Source organism: Cryptomeria japonica, chromosome 6 (assembly GCF_030272615.1).
Source record: "Cryptomeria japonica chromosome 6, Sugi_1.0, whole genome shotgun sequence".
In the NCBI taxonomy this organism is placed as follows: Eukaryota; Viridiplantae; Streptophyta; class Pinopsida; order Cupressales; family Cupressaceae; genus Cryptomeria; species Cryptomeria japonica.
In genome coordinates this window covers 244,533,355-244,555,148 of record NC_081410.1, presented here as the reverse complement: position 1 = coordinate 244,555,148, position 21,794 = coordinate 244,533,355, and the positions used below count along the sequence as shown (strand labels likewise).

Here is a 21,794-nt window from a genome sequence, read left to right as displayed (position 1 = left end):
TAATCACGATAATGTGAGAAGAGAGTAATGCTGAACATCCAATTAAGAACATGAAATTTCTGCTAACATCAAAAATCTGCAGGCTGGAATTGCGAAACCAGCAGCTTGTGGATTCACTAAAATGCTCATAACTCTCTCATTACTCACCCAGTTCACCCAAAATCTGTTCTAAACAATTGCTATACCCGCCACAATGAGAACAAACCCAAGGAAAGCCATCGAAACACCCATATTTATTTTTGCACGCTTCCCAATGCATTAACTAAACCCCATGCTTAACCTGGGAAGTTCGATTTTCAATATAAAAATCCACACTCAAAATAAGATGCTAAAAACTTACAATATGCATCGCCAGTGGTAGGAAGGAAGGATGAGCCAATACCCAGAATGATGGAATCGCCTAGCCAAGAGGTGCGAGCAAAATACACTTTCAGCAGTCCCGCGACCAGCAACCAGAAAACACTCCAATCTCAATCAAAACACTCCACAATCTGCAACTCACTCACCAATAGCACTGGGAATACATGAACACAGCTAGGTACTATCTTGCAACTACGAAACTGAGACTTAGCTAGGAAGCCATACTTCGAAGCTCGGATTTTTCAATCACCAATTCGGCAGCATAACGATGCAAATTCATTTCATGCCAAATGAGAAGCCCAAGACTCTCATTTATAGATTTTGAGGGCTCAAATTCAAATTCACAGTCCCTCCAAATGAACGCCAAATCCAAATGCACATTCACTTCACATTATTTTGAAATTACATTTCATTTCTCCTTTCTCCAAACCGACCTTCTCATAGGAGCAAATATTCTTTATAAAAATGACAATAAAATCATAATGTGGAATCCAAGGTAGATAAGTGAAATATATTATAAAATTAACTTATTTCTCCATAAGGCGTCCATCTTGTCGTATTAATATTTCACTTTATAAAGTATTTTTCCTCAACAATAAATCACCCAATATATAATTAAGGAAATGACTTATATATGAATATAACTTAAGCAACCCCTTTTAAATAAATCGTCCAACCTTTGCCTTAAGTTATAATTTAATTTAAAACACCATTTTTCATCAAATACTGAACCTGCCAAAACAAGCTCCAAGGATATCTGGAAACAAGCTAAGAGAATTGCCTTGCCAGAAATAGTCACTGAACTGAGTTGAGGAACCCTTGCCAAGAATAGCACCAAAAAATGAGGGAAGACCAACTGCTCAAACTAACCTGTCGGAAATAGCCATCTGAACAAGCCTGTTGACATTCTGCTAAAAATAGAACTGCTAAAAATAGTACTTACTAAAAATAGCATACTGCTAAAAATAGTAAGTGTTTCCAAAGTGATTTTAACCACATTCTGAGCAATAGTCGTACTTACTAAAAATAGTAAGTCTGGAAAAAGTCACCTGATGCAGATGCATGTCGAACCATCCTGAAGCTCTCTGAAAACCCAGAAGGAATCCAAAATCCAAACTGTCAAACTCCCACATATAGCCCCTGAAATCACCAAAGAATCCTCCTAGAAAATAGGAAACCCTAATTTCTGCCCCCAACTAGCCTACAAGCCGGCCAACAGAACTAATCACTGCGGAGAAGGGGACATTACACAGTTTTAGTCGCAGGCGATTCTAAAATGTTTTGATGTGTTTTTGGGATACTTATCATTTATAGTAAGCCAGTTGGGCTAGGTCTAGATCATCAATGGACTCATGAATAATATATTGTCGATGGTAATTGTTGATATCGACTAGAGATTTTGATAATCGTTTGTGATTGTTAATTTATTTATCAATAAAGTTAAGTTATAAAGTTAAAATTAAAACATTAACTTTACTGATATGGGGACTTAAGTTAAAGGGAAAGTTATTTAATATTAAAAGTTCCCCTTCATTAAAGGTACTTGGAGACTCTAATATTAAAAGGGAAGCATTTCTATTTATCCTACATTGGCTGGAGATGTGCGTGGGCTGGAATTTTATAAAAGACTCTTAAGAGTTCATTTTCAGTAGGCTGGATTGAATAAGAAATTGATGAAATTATTTGGAGAGTTTATCTTCATGGGCTTGGAGGACAAAAACCCTCTTCGCTAACAATCTCTATGCTATTGAGAGATATAGTCTAGAAATTCAACTGGTGTTTGCGAACAAGTAACAAACCAAATTTAAAGGGTTTACTTACACTGATTTCATAGTTCGAACTTCATAGCAGAATTCGGAGTGGAGTTGAGCGGAGTCTAAAGATAGCATTAGCAGATTAAATATATACAGTTCGAACTTCTGTAGAGTTTCTGTGACAGTAATAGGAAGTTGGGCGTGAGTTCCTTGTGGTTCGGAGATTGCATTTCCCATCGTTACTGGAGGAGTATACAGAGCATGGTCGCAGCTGTTACCAGGAGAGAGTAAAGAAGTTTATTGCTGTCATTGGTTTATGCTGGCCGTACATTACCAGTCTGATAATATTACTTTCTGGGCTTGATGCGAGACAGTTGGACATTGTGTGAAAGGGTTTGGGAACTACATTTTCTGTTTGGAGGACGATCTCTGCTATATAGTTCTGCTACAGGCAGCTGTAACACTTGAAAGGGTTTGAATCTGCAGTACAAAGTTCCGTGGAATCATTCTTGGGCATTATATATGTGCTGGTGAAGTTTTGTTAATGCTGCTACAATCCTGAGCACCCATTATTATGTACTGAAGACTTACCAGGTCTGCAATGTTATTTATTTCTGATTTGTAAGGCTTGAAACAAGTTCTATGAAATCTGAATGAGCTTATGTGTCATCAGCATTTAATCTTTATGTTATATTGCAAGTATATTGTTATGCATTGTTTCCTATATTGAATGAAATCTGAAAGTTCACTTAGCAAATAACAACAAACAAAACATATTAAACTGCAAACTGAGAACCCAGTAATCAGCTTGCAAGCAAACTGTTTGACAAATTACAGTGAGTGGAAAAAGTACAAAAAGTGGTTAGCAAGGGGGCATCTTAAAAGTGCAAAGGAAGATTCATTGGCTACAATTGAGTATAACAAAGTTATTGAACTGCATGGCTACTAGAGTTCAACCAAAGATTGATTGAAACACTTTGGCACAAGACAAGCCAAATAACTAATTGGTGGCAACTATATGGGCCTCCTAAATTGTTCCACATGCTTGCCATTCACCTCCTCTCGCAAGTTTCTAGTTCTTCTGCTAGTAATAGGAACCACTATCTTAAGAGAAATTGATCCACATATTGCTTTATCCACTCTCTCAAGAGAAGCAAACTTACCTCTAAAAGAATGGAAAACCGTGTTGTTGTACACAATGCCTTATCCCTCATTAACAACAAAACGCCTAAGTAGAAGCAAAGCTCCACAACATGGTATGATGTAGAGCATAAGTGGCCATAATGAACATTAAGATATGTAGCCAAGGTTGGTTGGGGTCATGTTGCAAGAGCTAGTTAGATTAAGCAAGTCTAGTAATGAGAAGCAATTTTGGAAATTTCCATGATATTATGGCTCCAATTTACAAGTTTGTTGCTCAAACCAGCTAGTTAATCTTCTTTGGCCATTGCCATTTTGTCATATTGATGTTTTTCACCTATGATTCTCAATTCATTTGTAGTTTGTAACTTTCATTGATATAAATAAAACTCAAAAGTTGTATCATATCAATTTCAATCCCTACCAAAAGAATCCCCTTGGTAGAGGCAAGAAGACGTCCCAAAAATCCCCTAAACAACCAATGTTAAAATCCTTGAGGACGGCCCCTCTGCCACAATAAGGGTTACAAGGGCTTCAAATCTCCAGAAGTTTGAGGGCAAGAGCCCTGTAATTGATATTGAGGATGTACAAGTGACTCCTGTTCTAAATACACCTCACCTTATGAAAACTAAGTGATGAGAGGAACTATTGGAATAAATAAAAAAAGGGTTGACAAATAAGCTCCAAAAGATCCCCAAAACAAAGAATTTGCATTGGAGAATGATATTAGTCTGCACAAGGGGATAATAAAATGGATTCTGAAGGATAATGGTGGACTCTAAGGAAACATAAGGAAGTTACAGCTGTACATAAATGGAATGAGCAATAACACTCACTAGACAAAGGATTCTGCACCTAAAGACAAGGTTACAGCCCTTTCAAAGAGAATGATTAAAAAGGAGGCTGAAAACAAATCACTGCAGGAGAATTTGGATAAGGTTGCTTATCTAACCAGGGCAACTATTGAGAAATGTGCAGCAAGCATGAATATGCTCAACGAAGGAAGCAAGGCCAAGAAAGATATAACTCCATGGGATCCAGAACCAACAAGAAATCCAAAATACAGGAGAAAGGTAGGATGAATGAAGAAACGAATACAGAATTGGAATTGCCAGAGGTTTACATTCATTTCATTGCTGAGGAGTGGGACGCCATAAAAGCAATGAGTATCTTAAGCTCTCCTTAGTTTGAACTTTTATTGTATCTTTGTTGTTTATTTGTTGTAGTCTGTTGTTAAGTTGCTGTCTTCTATTGTCTATATATATGTGGACTGTTGTTTAAGCTCAAATTATCTTTGTATCTTTCTACTTTGGAGTCTTAATGGTTCTATCCAACTTTGTTACCGTATAAGGTTGGGGGACCTTTCAAAACCCCCATTTTTCACCTTCCAATCAAAAAATTATATGATTATCATATGAATTACTAGATCAATAAAATGTCATCATGAATTCAATATATTGTATATAATTTGTAACATTTCAGCTTCTTTTTATAATATTTTAATAGCAAACCCCCCACCATGCTCAAAATCCGGAAAAATAACCAATCCCTGAAACCCTAAAAACTTGGAGAAACACTGGGTATCTGGGAAGTAAGATATCGTCTACCCATTATGATTTATAATTACAGCCATTACAGAAACTTCAAAGAGCATTGACAAAAGCAAAAGTTCATGAATCAAAGAAATTCTTTATTTAGTTGATAAAATTAAAAATACCTTAATTCGTCTGAGACCAGCAACTGTTATCCCTTGATCAGGGTCCTCCCTGAGTTCTAGATGGCCTGATGACTTATCAAGTAAATCATATATGACCTGCATCGGAAATAAATTATACCAAGTTTATCAAGATAATCGTCCCTAGTAACAGCCTAAATTCCAAGAAGCTCTAGTAGCTAAAGGAGCTATTTACTGATGCCCATTTATCTATCATGTACCTCATTATATACTTCAAGGTAGGAGCAAGTGACATCAAAATCAAGAGAACTTTCTTCCTTTGAAATCAGATCAAATATAGTTCGTAAACTGAGTACCATAAGTCCTGGATCCTCTGGAGTCCCAGCCATTGTGTAGGTTTTACCACTGACAAAAGAAGGTGGTACTATCCATAAGCTATGACGTGTCAATGGAGAAAATTGCAAATATATTATGATTGTTTTATTGGCCTGGGAACCAGAATTCGTTTCTCCATGGAATCTTTTAATTACATTGTATACTACTAGTGTTGAAATGCTTATCTGCTGAGTTATATATTTATGTAATCCTTGATTCAAAGCACAAATTATAAATAAAAGAAAGTGTTTATAAGGAAATAATAACACAGGTTTAATTGAAAGTGCATAATATGCATATCTTACTATTGAGTAAAATACTGATTATTTTTAAATATGCAATTTCATACAAACACTTAACTTTTTGAGGTGAATCATAATATATCATGTAGAGAATAAATTCTTTCTGATTCTGCCAGAAACATTAGCAATTTTCAATCTTTATAATTAATAAATAGGGCTATAAAGAGAAAATTACGTTGTCTTAACAGAGAAAAACAAAGCTCATACATATGATGCAAAAGGTGAATTTTCTAAGCAATAAACTGCATATATATAATGCAGAAAATAAAGCAGTTAACGAAGAAAGTATGTAATACAATTCTTGTATTGTATTAAGGTAAACTAAAAAATTATCTTAATAGCCAAGAGAAGCTTAATATTTCTCAAGTTTTGAAATGGCATTTCCCTGTTCAAGAGATACTCTCTTTTTAATGAAACAATTTATGTACTGGCAGTTAGTCAGGTGCTATTGCCATGTAATATGAACTTAAACTATGATAAATATTGGATGATTTCAGGCTTATTTCTAAGAAAGCTGCATATAGCATAATTGACTTCCAATCAGCTCTAAATGGATATGAGGTTAGTGGTTATTTAACCAAGAACGAGGACTGTGTATTAAATACTACAAAGTTACAAAGAGTTAAACTTTTCCACAAAAATAAAAAAAAATTTAGGTAAAGTTCTACTGCGAATGCTCTACTTAAAAATTGAAAAAAGTGTTGGGTATGAATGATCCCACAATATTAATAGTAGGACAGATTGATTTACAAGGCATTACATGCACCAATATTTTCGTCAACTTTGACACAGTATTTTAGGGTGAAGTCCTGCACTGATATGTTAGCCATAGTTTTAAAACTCAAACTTAGCAAAAACTCAGCAATCCAAATTTCAACTCAACTCAGGACTAGGATAAAACTCCACATTTGCCAACTTGCAATTCTCCAATGCACCAAATCTTTATTTGGTTTTTTCTTTAAGAGTTTCCTCATGCCTAGCTATCAGTCCTTACCATAAAATATTCGGTTTTAACTTTTGAGAAAAACTTTGAATTTTTCTCTATCTCTTTTTACAGCCAAAATCTCCTTTTCGTATGATATTTTTTCTTAGAATGGGAAAATGTGCCTAATGTATAGCTGTATATTTATTTTTTACCATCTAGATATTCATGTGTCAATACTGTAGATCATGTATCATTAGATGTATCAGTGTATAAAATCAATGGTATATCGCACTAGGGCATTTGAAGCTGTCACAGTTCTACACATTTCTTCTTTATGTATTTAACATCCTGAGAAGACTTGCCATTCTATTGTGGTCCATGTTTTTTGGAGATGCCTTTGTAGTATTTTCCTGGCACTTGAAAGATTATCGAAGAAAAGTGGTCACATAGTTGAGGCCGCCCAAAAATCTCTGCATTTTCTTTTTATCCTTAAGCTCGTAAGGAAATGCATTTATCATGTGGGTGGAATCTAATCTTTCCTTTGTCAAGCTGAAAACCAAGAAATTCTATGTCAGTCTATCCAATGACCATTTTCTTTTCTGATAGACAAATACCATTTCTTTTGATGGTTTTGTAAAGCTGCTTGAGATGTTCAACATGTTCTTAAAACATGTGTGTGTGTGCACGTGTGTGTGTGGCCTTTATGTAAAACTAATACTATATTTTAAGAAAAATATTAACACCATACTATCTCTACCATATCAGTATGAAAACTAATATCGATAACTTTACTATTTATATATGTAGGTACGAACCATAGTATCTATGGTAACTAACTGAAATAAATATAGCATAGTTCAATTAACAAAATGCTAAATCCTAATATTAAAACATTTAGTACCATAAATTTTAAACCTAAAGGATAAATGGCAAGTGGTAGAATGAAACCATGAAGATAATCGAACAAAGTAAAAAGCACCTGGCACAAAGCAAATTCACACAAAAATCACTTCATTTTGTACTTTAGCATAGATGACTTGGTGAGCTAGCAATTTTCACTTGCATTCACATTTCTGTTATGTTATTTGCATTCGTCTCATTCCTTCTCTCTGATGCATAAAACAAACAAAATCAGCATGCAATAAATAGGATGACGGAAATGTTGGCATTTAAGGTTTTCCTTGGTCAACAAGTCAAGAAAATCCGACCAAATCAACATCAACAACTAGAATCATGACGGAATCAATTTGGAAGGGCCACATCATTGTCAAATTTGCACCGGTTTGGGAGTTGTTTGACAAAAGCATTTCAACCATGAAAATGCTAACTCTAGTCAATCTACAGAGGCTATGAAGCTGAATCTAATTCTGAGACATTTTGTACCCAAAATTGGCATAAATTCCTACCAATTCAACAGCACAAATGACACAAATCTAAGACCATGAAAATAATCAGCTAATTGCATTCCTTCATAAATCCCAACTGTAATATGATTTTCAATTTTAGTAGGTATATAAAAATTTCTAGAAGCATAAAACTGTACCATAGACTAGAATGGATTCACAATATTCCCCTCCTAAGGTGCTTTCCATAGTTAAATCCATTTACAGACACAAAATCAATTCATGCACCCATACACCTCTCATTTTTCTTATGGTACAACTCAACAACACCCTATATGCAAGAACTCTACAGCTCATACTCTGGCAAGTTAAACAATAATCATCATAAAAGCATAAAAATGTCATAAACTAAATATAGTGCAAAACGAATCCCTATTTTCAACAATGTTATGAAGCATGCTCAATATATGTAATACACTTCTGAACCTAGATGAATACAGATTCCCTTTTGTTAGTGTCACAATTTGCAGCATTAAAAACCATAAAAATTCCCCACACTCAACATGACATGAATTCTAAATAAAGAAAAGATGTGTTAATTTACATCATGTTGCAAGTGCGAAATTGGGAGTGCAAAAAATTATAATAAAAACAAGATAAAAGCATTCCAACATTAACCTTGGAATGAAAATTAAAAGGGCCAAATACAAGATAAAGACGCTAAGGGCTTTTAGGTCCCTGCATAGCAAGAGCCCCTGCCTTGGCCCCAAATATGGGAACCTCCCCGCATGGAGAAGAAAACTTTTCACTTTATTTATAATTTGTTTCTAACTTGACTCTACCATATTCCAATGCAGTTGAAGCTTAAGATAAATGTCCACCAAAGATCCAAGTTGATCCAACAACCTGCAGGACCATGAAAGATTTGAGCCTTGTGGGTGAATAATAAAAACAAAGTGGTGCAAACTCCCAGTCGTGTCTTATTCACATGTTCTTGAGGAAGGTCTAGTTTTGACAGCCTCCCTAAGTTCCTTCCACCCTTAATCATCTCAATTGCACCATGCAGAATTAAAGAGCATTGATCTCACGAGTTCCTTGCAACCCAACAAAGAAGATATTGTGAGGCCCACCTCTTTCAAGAGCAGAAGGAATGAGAGACACACCTCCCATCCATGCTAATTCAAAAGATCCACAGATCTCAGAACTCCTCAACATCGCACCTGACATCATTCTATCTGACAACATGACCCAATGGCAGAAGCCCCCTGAAGAAAATTCCACCCACAATGCTCACAACTAAGTTCACACTGTATATCCCCTTCCCCTTAGAGCCCAAAGGAATCTGAAAATATTTAAGATCTCCTTTTGATCTGATGGCTACCTCTGGAGCATCAACCGTTGTTTGTAACTTTGTTTCAAACTGGACCTTGGCCCACCACCAGATCAAGATAATGTGTATGCACAGTTGATACATCAAAAACCAAAGCAACCATGACACTGGTGCCCAAATGATATCTGCACCCATAATGATCCCGAAGGTTGGCTTAGAGTCAAAGCATCAAAACAGTTAAGAATGGAGGATGATAGAGCATCATCACAGATTGTCAAGTGAGTTCAAAAGCCAAATGAATTTGTACCTTATGCTTACATTGTGTGGTCCAGATAACTGCATGTGGCACATCTAATTGCTGCACTTTTGATTGTATCTATTGGAACTTATCCTCTTTGTACATATCTTTAGTCTTTAGAAGTTCTCTAGCTCCCTGCAGTTTTGCTATAAGTCTGGTCTTAGCATTTTCTTTATTTGCATTTCCATGTATCCCTCAGCCTTCAAGGCTGTACATAATTGTGTGTTTTGAAGCAATTAATAAAAGAGCTTGTGGTTATGTTATACTTTTGGTCTGAATTTACCTGTGGTTTCTATGTATGTGCTTCCCAATATTTCTCATATTTTACATATAGATGAATTATGTTTTCATTATACCATAAAAAGAAAAGAGTAAATGTCTTGCGTTTTGCCATTTTCCCTTCTATTGCATAGATTTATGATTGACTATCTTGGAGTATCACCCCATTTAATTTACCTGTGGATTAGGATTCTAACACTTCCCTAGTTCAAAATTGGATCACAACAGGTTAATGAATTGGCTAACTTTGCCACTGGCTCATTATTGAAGATTTCCTGGTACTAAGACAAGACACAAAACTATATACCCTAAGGCAAAGATCAAGAAGAGAGTTTAAAAAAAATCCAAAAAGCCAAACACAGAAACAGGACGCACCTAAGTGATCTGGACACTCGGGATGTATGACTTAAAGGTATATTACTGACGGTTTCAATCAAACTCAAACACGTCATATAAATTTGACCATGCCTGAATTTATCATCAATTAAATCAGATGCACGTGAATAGAGAATGAACTGAAGCCTTAGCAATAATGTATTTTTTAATTATGAAGCATTTGGGATTATCTGTTTGAATTATGAATTATACCATTGGACACTTAAGCAATATATGACATTGGGCATTTGGGCTTCCATGTTGTAAATGACTGTAACTGTACTTATTTTGCATCAGTCAAGTGGTTTCATTTGACTAGAAAAGTAGTATTGTTGTGTGGGTGTGTGGGTATCCATTAGAGTATGTAAGGAATCAATGAAGGCCTATCGAAGTTAGAAAAGTTCTGTAAACCAAAGGCATGAATTTTGAAAAGGAAGGAGGAAGACGTACTAATGGTGATAAGAGATTCGACAAACTGGAGGAGGCTGTTAAAATATCACTAAGTCCATGGTTAATGAATAAAATATCGCAGCCACTCATACGTAAGTTGGGAATGTCTATAGAGATTCCAAAAGTGGAAGAAGAGTTAAAGACCTGGGAACCTGAGGAGGAGCATCCCCTCTAAAACCCAATCTCCACAGGCATTTAGAGTGGCAGCGCCTACGGAAGTTCTAAAAGTGGAAGAAGAGTTAAGGACCTAAGAACCTGTGAAGGAGCGTCCTCTACCACCCAATCTTCAACTCCATTTAGAGTGGAGGCCAACTTAAAAATTCATCCATATGTGGGTGAAATTGACAATGAAAAACTTGACCAGTGGATAGCATGATTAGAGATATATTTCAGTCTATATTGCCTCAATGAAGAAAAACAAATGTATTTTGCAAAAATAAAACTGGGAGCCATGCATTAATTTGATTCAAAAGTTATGACAATTCCTTAGCTATGAGAAAATTACCACCAATAAATAAATGTGACGAATTCAAAACATTGATTAAGAAACAATATCATCTTATTTGTTATGAAAAGGATAAATATATTGATAAGCAATATCTAAGGCAAAGACAGGGTCAAAGTGTGCGAATTGGAAGAGAAGAGATAGATCATAATTTGCTTGTTAAGTGCATAAGTGGGCTGCATTGTCAAATAAGGGCCAAATCTAAAGACATTTATGAGACTTGTTCCCTGTTGATGTTAGTAGCGGTGGGAGTTATTTCCTAAGTTTGAAATCATCTATAACTATTGAAGCCGACTCTATATTTATGCCGACTCAGTCCAAAAGTCACCTCACTTTGAAAGAGGCCGACTCTTCATGAAGAGTCACCGTAACAGGTATATATATAAGTTAATTTCCTCCTCATTAGGGTAGAGTGTAGAAGACAAGCAGGTCAATACATTGGCAGATCGAATATACAATTACTCTGCATTATCCAGAAAAGTAGTGCTCGGGGGAGACAATAGCAGTATATCGCCTGTGGTTGGGAAGGCAACAATGATCTGTGTCATTGCCTATGGTTAAACGAGCACACCCGTCAACATGGTATCAAAGCAACAATAGAAGTCTTGTGCCTGTGCATTGAAGATGGAGAACCTCCGCAGAGATCTACGTTGAAGATTCAAGAGCAGACTGGTATTTTGTTATCTTCCAGCATTATTTGAGAATAAAAAGCAGCGTGGGTTGCATGAGGGAGTGGGCCTCAATTCAGAAGTTTTTGGCAGCACAGCCACAGGAGAGCCATACGTGTGTGTGTATTCATGTCATCTCTTCTACATGCTCAAATTGATTGATTCTTTGCTAACACATTCTAAAGGTCGTGGCGACTTCCAAGTCTATAGAATGAAAGTGGCATAGTGGCGACTCTATAGCAGAAGTGCAATGCTACTCTCTGTTTGATAATGATGGAAGGAGCTTTGTTATTCAACATTAGAGTATTGATATCGACCCTACATTTGGTATCGCTCAAAGTCATGTGTAAGCCGATCCAACAGGAGTAGAGGCCGCGTATCTACATAGCCCCACATCAAACAGTGTACATGCCAATTCAATTGTCAATCATTTCGAGAGGCGTTTTATTTTGGATAGCGTATTGGCCAGATTAAACTCAAATATTTGTGGCGGTTATTTGTGGTCTCGACACCTTCATTGCATGATAGACTCACCTGCTCAACAAATGATAATATGGTGTGGAAGCCGTAGAAGTGCCTGGCATAGCTGTGTTACATTGATTGAGATAGATTCTTTAGCTGGCAGCTGTTTTGGGTCATCACGTTGAGCTAGCTTATCATCGAGAGTTTCAGTTTCTATTGGCTCTCTCTAATCACATCGGCCCATACTGGAATGAAGTTGGCGCAGCGGATCTGTCAGAGGCCCGTGACCATTAGAATGCAAGGCTTGTAGCAGAGAGCGTGGTGTCAACTTCATTCCATTATGGGCCGATGCGATTAGAGAGAGCCAATGGAAACTGAAACTCTCGATGATAAGCTAGCTCAACGCGATGACCCAAAACAGCTGCCAGCTAAAGAATCTATCTCAATCAATGTAACACAGCTATGCCAGGCACTTCTACAGCTTCCACACCATATTATCATTTGCTGAGCAGGTGAGTCTATCATGCAATGAAGGTGTCGAGACCACAGCGCAGCGGATCTATCAAAGGCCCGTGACCATTACAATGCAAGGCTTGTAGCAGAGAGCGTGGTGTCAACTTTCATTGGCTTTGTAAAGTTATTTCAATTTCAATTAAAGAACAAGTTATGAACTATGTATGCTATATATGGATATGAGGAATTATGTCAATGTCTAATAATTCTGATTTTTATCTGCAGGTCTGAAGGAGAGAGATCATTTAATATTTTCTATGTCTTCTCCAAATGAATTCAATTGGCATATATATCATTTAGGCAACCGGTCAATTGGTGTATTGACCGGTCATGCCTTTTAGGCATGACCGATCAATGCACCCATTGATCGGTGCCTTTACATTTATACCATTAACACAATGCTGATTATCGGTTCAAAAAAACCCCCGATAGCATATTGTAATATCATAATATAATGACTGATCTATTTAATGAATCGTTTCAGATAAACATCGATGATTCAAAGTGCACGATGAATATAATCCAACCGGTGCATTTGTTAACCAATGTTTAATGCCAAATGAAGCGGTGTATTCATTAAACCCGATAACAAATATGCTTGATATAATTAAGCCCGATAACAGATGTGAATCGGTGCCAATGTTTATGCATCCGATAGCAAGTATGTATCGGCTAATTTAACCCGATAACTTAATGATAAGCAATGTTTGTACAATCCGATAATCATATGTAATATAAATCAGACATGAAGCATGTAGATGAATAACAGAACAGGAAGGTTAGGAAGATCTTATCTTGCATAAGCTACCATGCATTAACAGGCTTGCATTGTTGATCAAGCTGATTACTTTCCAAGTTCTGCTATGATTACTTTCCAAGCTAGGGAAATTGGAAAGAAGACGGTTCTAAGTTAAAGATATTATAGAAGCCCCGTAATTGTGACATATAACAATGCGTCCCGTATAGTGTCGTTTTATTTGTTTGGTTTGTTTTCAATTCGTGTGATAATTTGTTATTTGTTGCGAACCGTATGAGTGCTATTTTAAGCACTTTGTTCACCACCATAACATGTATATAAACACCAGATAATAATGAATTTTGACATATATGAAGAAACACGAAGTGGTGAATGGTTAACTTGTTGAGTCTGGTTCTTCTTGGCGCAAATTCACTATCCCACGCATCCTCAATGAATCTGCAAGAGACCGTGTGAAAATGAGTTCAGCAAAGGCAGAGGCTAACAGAAATCAAGAAAGGCAATAATTTTGGATCGAAATGGGACTGAGTTGGTAGCTGGAGACATCTCTCGAAGAGGAAGAACCCATACTGATTGTCATTACTATCAAATTCTTCAAAGAGGAGGAATTAACATTCAGAGGGAGTCTAACAAACCAACAAAGACAACTTTGGACGAGAAGGTCAGGAGGTTGATACTAGTAATTGAACCCCTTGCTGAGAAGGAGGCTTAGCATCAGTGATTTATGTTATCTATTGTTAATGCATTTTTCTCTGAGACAGAGAAATTCGAGGTGAAAGCCCTTGTCCATCTCTGAGACAGAGATGTGGTTCTTTCCACCCTCTGGGAGTAGCCATGGTGGATGTCATGTTGAGTGACTCCATGACAACATCACGTTGAGAGACTCCGTGATGATTCTCTTTCTTGTGTTTATCCACCCTCTGGGAGTGGCCATGGTGGACGTCATGTTGAGTGACTCCATGACAACATCACGTTGAGTGACTCCATGATGGGCACTTGTGCACATATTCCCTTCCACACATGGGAGTAGCCATGGTGGACATCACATTGAGTGACTCTGTGATGAACTCTTTGTACTTGTGTTTCTTTCCACATATGGGTGTAGCCATGGTGGACATCATGTTGAGAGACTCCATGACGTTATCACGTTGAGAGGCTCTATGATAAACTCTTTTTTTCCATAGATGGGTGTAGCCATTGTGGGTGTCATGTTGAGAGACTCCATGACATGGATATTTGGAAAGATACCTCCCTAGCTAAGAGGGATTGTTGATGTAAGTAGCAGCGGGAGTTATCTCCTAAGTTCGAAATCATCTATAACTATTGAAGCCGACTCTATATTTATGCCGACTCGGTCCAAAAGTCACCTCACTTTGAAAGAGGCCAACTCTTCATGAAGACTCACAGTAACGGGTGTATATATATATAAGTTAATTTCCTCCTAATTGGGGTAGAGTGTAGAAGACAAGCAGGTCAATACATAGGCAGATCGAATATACAGTTAATCTGCATTATCCAGAAAAGTAGTGCTCGGGGGAGACAATAGCAGTATATCGCCTATGGTTGGGAAGGCAACAATGATCTGTGTCATTGCCTGTGGTTAAACGAGCACACCCGTCAACATTCCCAAGCCCATAATCTTGAGATAGACAAAAAAAAGCTCATCTTCCTCTTCAAGTCAGCAAAAACAACAAGGTGGTCAAGGTGGTTTTAATACCAAGAACAAGCGAAAAGGGTAAATGGAAAAACAAGCATAATGTTACAAATACTTTTGCAAAGAAGAATACGAAGAAACATTGTGGACACTGTGGGGTTGATGGGCATACAGATAAAGCATGTTTGTTCCTCCATACGATATAGATTATAATTTGAATGTGGATGAGAAAATAGTTTGTTCCTCCATATGATATAGATTATGATTTGAATGTGGATGAGAAAATAGTTTGTTCCTCCATGCATAGAGAGGTATATTTGAACAACGAAGAGGCTCAAGAAAAAAGGTGAACTAACAAATCTCTTTTATTGTTAAAACTTATATTTTAAAGTCTAAAGTTTATCATTCTTTTTAGTTTTGCTAACAAGCAAATCCAATTTCTAAGGAGTTGGTAGATAAGCTTGGTTGAAAGTCAATTATCATTCTAATCCTTATTCTTTGGATTGGATGAAGCAAAGAGTTGAGATACGGGTCACTAAGTGATGCAATGAAAGTTTGTTATTCATAAGCATTTATTGATGAAATCATAGTAAATGCCATGCCCCTTGTTTGTGGTACAGTATTTGGCAGCCTTTACATGTATGTGAGAGATGCTATGTTCTCAAGGAGAGCCAACCAATACAGATTGGTGAAAACTAAACACTACATCATGAACTCCTATGAAGGTAAATCAAAACTTATGTTAATAAGGGCTACTCAAGCTAAGAGGTTGATAAATGCTAGTCAGAAGTTGGCTTTGTTTCAGAGATAAGAAAATTAATGAAGTTCTTCAATGCAATACTTCTCATGTTATGTTCTCAACGAGAGCCAACTAATACAGATTGGTGAAGACTAAACACTACATCATGAACTCCTATGGATATAAATCAAAACTTATGTTAATAAGGGATACTCAAGCTAAGAGGGTGATAAATGCTAGTCAAAAGTTGAATTGTTTCTTTTGAAAGAAAAGAAAACTAATGAATTTCTTCAATGCAACACTCATCATGTTATGTCTACTAATAAAGAGCACATAAGAATGGAAGAGATGTTGCAGCAGTTCAATGAGGTGTTCCAAGAGCCTAAAAGATGCCTCCTAGAATAGCCATTGAACATGAGATTCACTTGCTACGATATAGCTCTCTCCCCAACATTGAGCTTTATCAGCAATCACTAATGAAGGCTAATGAAGAAAAGAATTAATTGCAATCTTTGTTAAAGCAAGATGTAATTCATCGAAGTACTTCTCCATGTGGTTTTCCTAAATCTAATGTACCTCAGAAAAGATTTGTATTGATTTTCATGCCTTGACAAGATAACCATCAAAATAGGCATCCCCTTCTATGGATTGATGGATCTGCTAGGTTCCACCAAGTTTTTGGGACGAGAATGCTAGGGAACGAGGGGACTTGTTTCCAAGATGAATTTCCGAGGAATTCATCTTCCCATCTTTTAGGGGACATCTAGGGGCAGCAATTCAAAAAATAGGGAAAATTTTAAAATATAAGAAATTTCAAAATCAGAAATCCTAGGCACACACCACAGTCAATCAGGGACCAATTTTCAAAGTCAAAAAGAATGCATCAAAAAACCTAGGCACACACTTTCGGGATAGAAAATAGATTTTAAAGTTTGCAAAATATCAATATGTGGACATGTTCATTAGAGCACACCTAGGCTTTAGGAAACATACTTAGGTTTCAAAAATTGCATTACCATATGCTGTTGGATGCCATTATTAGGGCCAGTTGAATGGTGAAATTAAAGTTTACACACCTGAATATGGTGGCACACAATTTTTAGGGCCAACTAGGCTTTTTTTATAATTGTCTGAATGTTATTTAAAGGTGTGCACCTGTTTATTAAAGTGCAAAAATGTAATGTCCCCACTTTAGCAGTTGACCAAGTGTATGTGCGTTAGCCTATCTCTACATGGTCCCGAGGGCTAACGAAGGGTTTAAGGGGATCCTGGAGTGTTTTGGCCTAGTCATTTCTAGTTTGGGCCAAAATGGAGTTGATTTACTTAGTTTCAGGCATACTTACTATTTTTCGTAAGTCAGCAAGACACAACGGAGGCTAGTTTTGGTGATTGGATTCGATACTCCTCAGCGAGAGCTTTCCGACAAGCTATCACTCGCGCTATTCGAAGTCCGATTGCTAATATATTTTAATGCCTGAAGTGTTATTAAAGTAACATTTAATTTAATTGTAAAATATTAAAGTGTTACTTTAATATTTATTTTATGGGGATGTGTGCAAATCAAAGGGGCACCCAAGGGAGACATAAGTGAATATTTTAATATGTTTTATATTGCACATCTTTTATCCCACATTGCTCAAGTGTGTTGGGTCGTCCCTTGGAGAAAGAATAAAAGGAAGCTTTTGTGGCTTCATTCAGCATGTTGAATATGAGAAGAATTGGTGTGTGTGAGTTGCAGATCCGTTCTTGGCATTAGAGGACGTCTATCCTCTCTTGTGACATTCTAGACGTCATTCCCCTGGGGTTTGGCCTTTGGAATCCATTGCTATCAGCTTCATTATCAGGCAGATTGAGTGCATTTCCAGCTACAGGCAGATTTAATGTTTGTTCATATCTTCTTCCCTACTTGTCCGATGCTTATGCCATTTTGAGGAGATGATTTTATGAAGATATTGGACCTATTGAAAACAAATTAATATTGCCACGGGTACTATTCACGCGGTTACTATTCATGTCACTGTAGCAACAAGATTGAAAATGATTGCTGGAGTATTATGTCAATAATGCTGGAATAATTAGTGAGTTGATAATCTGCCATGTATTTGATTTCATTGATTCTGAAAATAACATCTTATCAGCAGTAGTTCAATCTTCAGTTTGCATATTATTGTAGTTTCCTTCTTGTTCATGTTATGTGATTTCAAATCTATGCAAAGACATAAAAACAAACAAGCATTTCATTTCCGAAGCCATAAGGGGTTTAAACATTAAACGGTGAAATAAGGAGTTGGCTGCAAACTGTTTGACCAAATTCCTATTAGCGGCTGGTTTAGTTTTTGGGCATTCTAGGGTGTCCATTACAAAAAAACTCAAGTTCTAGAACTTTTCTTTTTTTTTTAAGTCTACGTCGTAGTCATCCCCATTGTCCCCAGGACAATCGAGGGACATCTTCATGTCCCCTAGCCATCTTCCTCTGCTTCTTGTTTTTTTGCAGTATTGTGGACATTTCCATTTTGGGGGAGATATGGGATGGCAAGATAAAATTTTCTACCCATCTCCGTGTCCCCAAAACATTTCTGATGGGAGACGAGATCAAAAAATACAAGGGATGCATCCTCAAGGTACATAGATGATCTCTTAAAATAAGCTACAACATGCTAAGTATTTTAGCGAGTTAAATTTGAAATTCAAGTATCACCAAGTGCCAAGCAAGAGGATGAGTGTAAAACAACATTCAAAACAAAGCAACAATAGTATGAGCAATTGGTACTTCCTTTTGGGCTATATAATGCTCTTGTTGCTTTCATGAGATTGATGAATGAACTTCTTAGGCCATTGAATAACTCTTGTGTCATTGTTTACTTGGATTACATTTTGATTTTAACAAGCTTTTTTATCAACACCTGACCAATGTCAAAAAAAGTTTCACATATTTCAAAGGAAAACAAATTACAATTCAATGGAAAGAAATGTGAAATTTGTCATGCCCCGCCTAAAAAATCACAGCACTAAAAGTGAACAGCTAAAGGAATGAGAAGCCAACCTAGGGTTTAAGCACACAAATAATAAAAGATAACCACTACATAACAAAGGCTGGCCATCACAAGGGCAGCGATTAGGAGAAACAAACAACAATTAATCACGGAGGACTTCCTTCTTAATATAAAATACTAAAAACAATGTATACAGGGCAACAGCCAGATGGATAAGAGACGCCACCTTTAGAAAGAGACATGGCCATGGAAAAGACACAATCCTCCACCACCGGTTGAGGGATATATAAATACATTGCAGATCGGCACTCAAGGGAGGGCATCAAGGAAGATCAAATCAGAAAAAAGATCGGAGATCATTATCTAATCTGCACTCATTGAGTAAGAGCAAAAGGCAGCATTCATCAAAGAAATCATGTTGAATCAGATATACTTAACCTGAAACAGCACTAGAATTGAATAACCTGCAGATAAACTTGTATTCTACATATATTGGGTATGCACTACAATGATAATATGTTTAATACATAATTTCTCATATATATATACATTGGATATAGAAATAATAAGAGATGCTATTCAATGTAGATTCCTAGCTTATTTATTTAATTACTTATTTCCCCAATAGGTAACCATGTGGAGGTGAGCAAGGAAATACAAGGAGGGAGAGCAGATACGAGATCCTCTTCTAAGTAGGCCACCCCATAATGGATGACTGACATGTCTGCCATATGTGGGCCAAGGGGGTATTGCATTCTGCCCTTGGGGTTAGATAGGAGGATTTATAGGTGCCCTATTGCAATTTCCTCTCCAACCTTTACGGTGGTTGATTGTTGAAGTCACAATCATATATGGGTGAATAAAGTGACACAAATTAGGAGAGCAGAGATAAGCTCCTCCACTAGGTAAGCCGCCCCATGTTGGATGTCTTACGTGTCTGCCACATGTGGTCCAAGGGGGTGTTTTATCAACCCTTAGACCTAGTGTGAGGGATGCTTTGGGCACCCTATCATGTTCCCCTCATTCAACCCCTATCATGGTTGAACTCTTAAAAATGAGCTATAGACATTACATGATTTGTCTAAATGGGTAAAGATGATTATTAATATAGATATGTTTGATTCCTAACCCTTGCAAAAATAATTGATCTTATGAATTATATTTCCAATATTGTCTAACATGATTGCAGGACCTAAACCAGGATTTATCTTGCCTAAACCATTGTAAATTGGTAAAGTTGTAACTCTAACTATATTACATTTCTTATTTTAATGGAACTTGTGATTTTTATGGCAAGATTTAGGGCAATCCCAAAAGGGGACATTACAAAGTTTTACACAATCACTTATCTAGCTTAAGAATTTGCTTGTAGAAAGACTATTTCATTTTTTTTAGGGAAAATTTGAGGGCCAAGGCAAACATCAACTAATACAAACCTTCCAATGTGAGTGAAACAAGGAGTTTTGTGAGCGCAATCCAATACTTGAGGAAATTTTATCATTTATATTTTCCATAGTAGCACCTCTATATGTTATAGTGGGTAGTATGTCTTATACTTGGGGTAAGAATCAGCCAAAATCATTTGATGACTTTAGAAAGAAGAATATCAATGAGCTTGTATTGGTTTTAACTATAGTTCGTAGACTTGTACTTGAAGCGTACTTGGCAAGCCAAAAATTTCCAAGTTGGTAACTTTAAAAAAAACTTAATTTTTTTAAAAGAACATAAGTTTTATGCAAAATATAGCTACACCATGTATCAAATGAGTTTGGTGAGGGTTTGGGAGCAATGTCCCCGATGGGATCAAAGGGTGGAGCCTTCATGGTGCACACCATTTTCATAATTTTTTAAAAGGCAAAAAAAAAAACCTTATGAAGCAAAAAAAAAGTTATGAAGATTTTAACCCACATTTTCTTTCATGTTGTTGGCACACCAAGTGAAGTAATCAAACTCACTGAATAGTTGGCAAGTACTTGCAAAAAACTCAGCATTCAAAAACCCACAAGTAAAACTTTCAAATACTCGCCTGGTGGAATATCATGTGAGTATTCAGTGAATTGGCAAATTATGGACTTTTACCTAACTTTCAGCAACCTTTGGAGGGAGAAACAAATGTTGGTGAATATAACATGGGGGCTTTCCTACTCCAAGGATGTAAGCTCATGTGTTATCATTCTATTATTTCATAGTTTTGTTTTGTGTTATTGAACTTATGATTAAGAATTGTATGCTCTTGTGCACGTCATAAATAAATAGAAGCATTATTTGATGTGTAAGGAAACTGGAAATCACAGTGCATATGGATCATCAACCTCTTCAATATATGTAAGCTCAATCAAAGTTGTAACAAGCAAGGAGCGGAGCTATAAATGAATGGGTTTCATACGATCTTTCATTTGGTTATTAAACACATGAGACAAATGAACAATAAATATTAAATAGGCTGACATGCTGTCTTGAACTCCTTTGATTTCAGCATTAAGTACACTAACTCAACTTGATCCTTTTGTGCAATAACTTACATGAAAGCATATGAACATAATGCAATGTTAGGATGATTTCAGCATGTTATAAAGCCAAAAACAGCAGGGATTGGGCCTCAAGAACATTATTAACTCCAAGATCTGGGTGCAAAAAGAAAAGACAATTCCAGTAATGAAAGAGGCTCACATTTCACAAGTTGCCGATCCCTTTGAGATCATAATAACAGTTACAAATCTTCAGAGATACGTGTAATTGTCCAAATATGCGAATTAAGTTTCAAAGTTCATATGGGGCCATTTCTTGTGTAGCATAAACAAGCCTAGCAATAGGAAGTTGAATACGTGCATGTCTTTATTGGTTCCTTCTAGACCATGGAACTTGGAAGAGTATCTTGATGGAATTTTGTGGGAAGA

The 21,794-nt window shown here is 36.6% G+C and overlaps 1 protein-coding gene across 1 annotated transcript in view; it reads right to left on the bottom strand.

Moving 5' to 3' along the window:
* Nucleotides 1-21,794, bottom strand: part of LOC131079755 (kinesin-like protein KIN-8B) — a 97,573-nt gene that overhangs the window by 50,822 nt on the left and 24,957 nt on the right. Inside the window, exons 5-6 of the mRNA XM_058017789.2 lie at nucleotides 5,190-5,334; nucleotides 4,972-5,067 (exon numbers count right to left, since the gene is read on the bottom strand). Coding sequence (XP_057873772.2) covers nucleotides 4,972-5,067; nucleotides 5,190-5,334 — 241 coding nt within the window. The remainder of the gene's footprint in view (nucleotides 1-4,971; nucleotides 5,068-5,189; nucleotides 5,335-21,794) is intronic.